At 53.3% G+C, this 5968-nt stretch overlaps 1 protein-coding gene across 1 annotated transcript in view; it reads right to left on the bottom strand.

Annotated features, from left to right (window-relative positions):
* Positions 1-5968, bottom strand: part of MYO15B (myosin XVB) — a 33511-nt gene that overhangs the window by 11527 nt on the left and 16016 nt on the right. The window contains 5 exon segments of the mRNA XM_045299499.1: positions 77-172; positions 2451-2581; positions 2782-2839; positions 3127-3183; positions 3809-3902. Coding sequence (XP_045155434.1) covers positions 77-172; positions 2451-2581; positions 2782-2839; positions 3127-3183; positions 3809-3902 — 436 coding nt within the window.

Below are 5968 nucleotides of genomic sequence, written 5' to 3'. Positions count from 1 at the left end.
CCCCGAGCCAGCAGCCTGGACCCAGGGCCAGTCTCAGGGCCACCACCCAGCCCTCCTCCTGAGCCCGTCCACTCACCACCTTGTTGATGTCCAGGGCATGCTGAGGGCTCTCCCCATCCAGCCGGGTCAGGGGCTTGGTCAGGGGCTGCCCGGGACGGGGCAGGGAGGGTTCCTGAAAGAAAGAAGGTGAGCACGATGCCCAGGTAGGGCCAGTCAGGGCATGGGGGGCGGGAGGCACTGCCTTAGAAATGCACCTTGAGTTACTGAAACCCAAATGAAGGCTGAGCGTGATAGTGGGACAAGAGGAAAGTCAAAAGAAATAGAAGAAAGAACTGGGAAGCAAAGGGCATTTATAGAGGTCTAAATACAGGCATGTACATATGCAAATACATTTACATATGACGATGGGGAAATAGATCTATGCACATATATTTATAGGTTTAGTATTAAGGTAGCAGGTGGACATTGGGCCTCTACTCAAGTACTCCCTCAACGCAAGAACACTTTGTTCTATTAAACCGGCATTGCGTGATGCTCACCTTCCCAACACGATCACTGAAGACAAAGTGGGTGCATAAGCAAATGTGGTGAAGAAAGCTCATGGTGCCCGGCTATCAAAAGATATAGCATCTGGGGTCTTAAAGGCTTGGAGATAAACAAGCACCCATCTAGCTGAGGAGAAACAAGGCCCACATGGAGGAAGCACACCTGCCTGTGTGATCAGGAGGTGTCAATGGGATCAGGTATCAGGCATCAAAGACCAAGAACAAAAAATCATATCATTGTGAATGAGGGGGAGTGCGGAGTGGAGACCCAAAGCCCATCTGTAGGCAACTGGACACCCCCTTACAGAACAGTTGCAGGGAGGAGAGGAGCCAGTCAGGGTGCAGTATAGCACCACTGAAACATACAACCTTCCTCTAGAGCTTTAATTCTCCACCCCCACACTATCATAACCCAATTCTACCTTACAAATCTGGCTAAACCAGAGCATGTAGACAGGTACAGATAAGAGCTGGAAACACAGGGAATCCAGGACAGATAACCACCTCAGGACCAATAATGAGAGTAGCGAGACCAGGAGGGCAAGGGGAAGGTGCGAAGAGAAAGGGGGAACCGATCACAATGATCTACCTATAACCCCCTCCCAGGGGGATGGACAACAGAAAAGTGGGTGGAGACAGGGGTCAGTGTAAGACATGAAAAATATATATATAAATTATCAAGGGTTCATGAGGGAGGAAGGGGAGAAATGAGAAGCGGATACAAAGGGCTCAAGAAGAAAGAAAATGTTCTGAAAATGATGATGGCGGCAAGTGTACAAATGTGCTTGATACAATGAATGGATGGATGGATTGTGATAAGAGTTGTACAAGCCCCCAATAAAATTATTTTTTTAAAAAGTAAATGCACCTTAGATTAGAAAATGGAGACACACACATGCATGCGCACACACGCACACACACATACGATACATACTATACACACGCACCCACACACACATGCACACGCAGAGCATTCCGAAGCATGACCGAGTACAAAGAAGGAATCCAATCCCCTCGCCCAGCAAGGCGAGGTATGAACGTATGTAAAGGTATGTAAAGGTATGAACGCTACCACCCCCGTTGGTTTATAAACCACATCGGGCTGTGCGTCTGGTTTTTCACTATTGCAGCACGCAGGGAGTTACAGGCTGGGCTGCTAACTGTAAGGTCAGCAGCTCCAATCCGTCAGCCCCTGTGCAGGAGAAAGGCTTTGTAGTCCGGTGAGAAGCTGCAGTCCTGGGGACCCAGAGGGGCCGTCCCACCCTGCCCTGCAGGGCGGCGGTGAGCCAGTGGCATCGGCTCCACGGCCATGAGTTTTTGAGTTTTAGTGAAATTTACAGAAGCAGTTGGCAAAGCCCGTGGTCTTTCCACTCCATCCCTGAAGACCCGTCGGGCTTCCCAGGCCACGGGGCATTCCAGGCCGTACAGTTCACTGGCGTTCTTCCACCCCTCGCCCCCCCACCGTCCATTTCCAAAACTCTACCGGAACTGCAGCCCTCCCCTGGCCTACCCCAGCCCCAGGGCCACTCGGCAGCGCTGGTCTCTGCCGTGACCACGGAGCACGACCAGGCCCTGTCCTGTCTGACTTGGTCCACCCGGCCAGGTGTTGTCACAGAGCCTCTGTGTCACCGCAGGGATCATGAGCCCAGTTCCCTTGTTTAAACAGGCACCAGGGACAATCACCCTGTGGCTTCAGGTCCTTGCAGGTGGCAAGGCCATCCCACAAGTGTAACACAGGTGTGGCGTGATGAAGCTAACTAACGTGAGACCTATTAGCCATCCAGGCACAAGGGATACTTTTGTGCATTTCAGCTCCCTGCACCGCCCAATCGCCGGCCCGAGGGAGAAGGGAAGGCTGCTTCTGCCCGGGGAGCTGAGCAGCAGCCGGGATACGCTCAGGCCCACCTGGAAACTGGTGGAGACATAGCTGGAGAAGGGGAAACGGTCGATGTCCGGCGGGAGGGCCAGACTGGGCCGGGCAGGGACTTCTGGGGGCAGTGACTCTGTGATGTTCTCTTCCAGGGCGCGCTGCCGGCCTGGGGAGGCACACAAGGAGACAGACCCAGGTTCAGCTTCCAATGAGGGTCCTACACACCCCTCTCCAGGGGCAACCGGCACCCGTGTGGAGGGCTTGGAGGGTGGGTAGTGAGCTCTGGGGAACCCAGAGCACCATAGGGACCCCAGTGGACGGCCACAGCACAGTACAGGGACTGCAGTACCTCCCTGCAGGACTCACCTTCCGCTGTCTTTAGCATGGCGGCCAGCTCCGCCGGGATCTCCAGGCGTCCTAGCTCCTGCGGAGAGGGCCATTTGGCCCAGGAACTCAGGAGGGGACCTAGGGACCCAAGGTCCCTCCCAAGACTGAGGGGGACTCTGGACAAATGGACAGGGCCCTGAGAGCCCTCAGATGGATCTCAGGAGCACTGGAGAAAACAGGTCACCCCACCCCCACCCCATGTCCCAGGGGGACAAGGGACAAGGCCCCAGCAGCACCGCTGGCACACCTCTCTCCCCTTCAAGCAGTCCCAGGGGTAGCCAGTTCACCCCCCAGTGTAGGACTCCCTCCAGGCCCCCCACCTACCATGCTTGGCGTTGTTTCTGAGCCCCCGCTCCTGTGCCGGCCACACGAGTATCCAAGCTGCTGGGGAAGATGCAGGAAGGGCTAACACCCCTGTGGGGAGCCACCTTGAGCCCCCCCCACTCTAGTGGCAACTCTCCAGCCCAGCAGATCAGCTGCCCCTTCTGCTCGAGGGCCAGGCTCCGGCAGACAAAGGCGTGTAAACCATCACCATCCCCCGCACTGAGCTGCCTGGCCATGGACCCGTCCCTGCCAGCCCCTGGCCCTCGGAGGTCTCACCAGCCCGGGCACTGTGGGTGTCACTGCCGTCTGCCAGGGTACCAGGAAGAGGGCAGGAAGAAGGAAGGGGAAGGATGGTTTCAGGGGAACAAAGTCCAGCCTGGGAGGGGCCCAGCAGGAGGGCACGATGTGGGCAGTGACCTTTGAGCTGCTTTATGGCCCTCAAACTACAGTCATCAAGCAGGAGAAGGGAGCTGGGGTCTGACTGGGGTGGAGAGGGAAGAACACCTCCTCCCAGCCAGACGAGGGAATCCGCCGGAGCTCAGTGTGCGATGGTCTCTGGAGACGTTGCCTGGTCAGGCCAGGAGGGTGGACACTGCCTAGGTTCCCCCAGCACTGACAGCCAAGGCTGCCTGGCTCCACTCTGAGCTGCCCCAGCCCAGCAGCCCTGCTCAAAGCCTTTCACCTGCCGTCTCTGTTGTCTCCAGAGCAGGGGCCGGGCCACCAGCAGGATGGTGTTCAGCTGCCCCAGAGCTGCCCGTCGCCGGAGGTATCGCTTCCTGGAGGCCAGGGAGAGAGAGGTCTGAACTTACACCTCCTACCTGATGCCAGAATCTTCTTCCTCTGGGTAAAGAAACAGCATCTTCGGGATATCTAACATGAAGAATAGGATATTACACAAAAGGACCAGATCACGGAGAAGCAGTTTAGCATAGGACTAAAAGTCTAGGCACTAGGGTGGATAAGATGCCCAAACCACATCCGTTGTAGTAGGGTCAATTCTGACTCACGATGACCTCATATGAATAGGTTGCCAGGCCACACTGTCATGGCACTGCTGGCTGGGTTTGAACCACCAACCTTTAGATGAGCAGGCAAAGAAAGCTCTGCACCACCAGGGACCCCAGAGGCAGACGCAAACCAAAAACCAAACTGAGTGTGGGGGGTTGGGGGTGGGGGTCAGCGGGGAGTCCAGCACCCACCCAGGGGATGGTATCATCCACTTTGGGAAACCATGAGAAGACAAAAACAAGGTGCTGGCTCAGAGCGACCCTGTAGGACAGAGTAGAACTGCCCCCAGGGGTTTCTGAGACGGACTCTGTACAAGAGTAGAGGGCTCCGTGTCTGTCCCATGGAGCAGCTCGTGGTTTCTAACTGCAGACCTGCGGCCCAACGTGTAACCACCATGCCACCAGGGCTCCCAGAGCCAGGCAGCCTGGGTTCGAATCATTCCCTGCTCAGGCTCACCGTGGTCCTGGATAAATCACTGTACATCTCTGTGTTCGACTTTCACCCTCTGTAAAAAGAGGTGATAATAACGACCCAGGGGGATAAAGAAATGAACAGATGCCAGTATTTAGGACAGTCTGGCACATTGTGATTCGACCAAGAGACAGGGAGAATGGCTGAAAATTGAGAAAAGAAAAGAAGAGAAAAGGAACATCACTGAAAATTGGATAGGAGGGTAGGAGGAGGTACTGAACGAGACCTTATTCAAATAAAATCCCTTTGAGAATTTTCCAGGATGAGAATAACTCCTGGATGCAGGCATTGTGAGCAAGAGGAACATTTAAAGAACACTCATGCACCAGGTACAATAAAAGCACAGCAGCATCCTGATACCCTAGAAAGCACATAGGAACCCCAAGAAGAGGTTTGCCTGCAAATGGACCAAAACGGAGGGGGCAGCAGATTTCTGATGAGCAAAGAATGGGGAGGGACGGTCTTCAAGCGATATCGCCCAAGCACGGAGGGGAAAGAATGACTAACTCAGAATTTTATTCCCAGCTAAACTATGAACGGGAGTGAAAAGGACCTTCTCAATGAAGGGATTTAACAGCTCGGTTGCTTGTGGGTCCAGAGTCACCTTGATGGTCATGGTAAATTTAATCTGTTTCGTGATTACGGAAGAACTACTTCAAGAGTGTACTTCAGAAAGGAGGAGGCAGGTCTCAGAAGGATGACGTGAGAGAGAGTCTATAGGTCCTCAGATTTATTTGGCTTGCTGCCCCCTTTTCAGAAAAAAACAAAAAACAAACTAGCACCCTCCCCCAACAATGTAAACCTCTGTACTCCAGCCCACAATCCACGAGGGAGGGTGGGGAGCTGATTTTGCGGCCCCACTGGATTGTTCCAAGGCTGCCCCCACACCCAGGGGACGGGATCCCCCACTTTCTGAGAAACCTGAGATGGAAGATGAAAACAGGAAGAAACTGACTCTCTAGGAAGAAATTACCTATTGGTGCGACTGCATTTTGAAGACACAAATTGGTGTGACTGCATTTTTACACAAACAAGCACATTCTGTTTTCTTATCAACTCTGCCTTCCCCCTCCCGAGCCATTTTGGCAAGCATATTATTTAATTAGGAAAAAAACAAATATAAAATTGATTGTATTGATTTAAATTCATTTTTAGGGGCTTAGGTGGAGGTGTGATGTTTTGAGAATGATGAGGGCAATTGATGCACAAATGTGCTTTACACAATTGATGTATGTATGGATTGTGATGAGTTGTATGAGCCCCTAATAAAATGATTTAAAAAAGAAAGAAAGAAAGGCTGGATGAACAATCTGGAGGAGAAAACAACGGGACCGACAGTTCTGGGGGGACATGGGAGAGGGGG

The sequence above is a fragment of the Echinops telfairi genome, unplaced genomic scaffold, assembly GCF_000313985.2.
Source record: "Echinops telfairi isolate 266 unplaced genomic scaffold, ASM31398v2 ScPeMD7_7458;HRSCAF=8496, whole genome shotgun sequence".
NCBI lineage: Eukaryota > Metazoa > Chordata > Mammalia > Afrosoricida > Tenrecidae > Echinops > Echinops telfairi.
The sequence above is the reverse complement of the archived record's forward strand: the minus strand, read 5'-3'. Positions and strand labels throughout refer to the sequence as shown.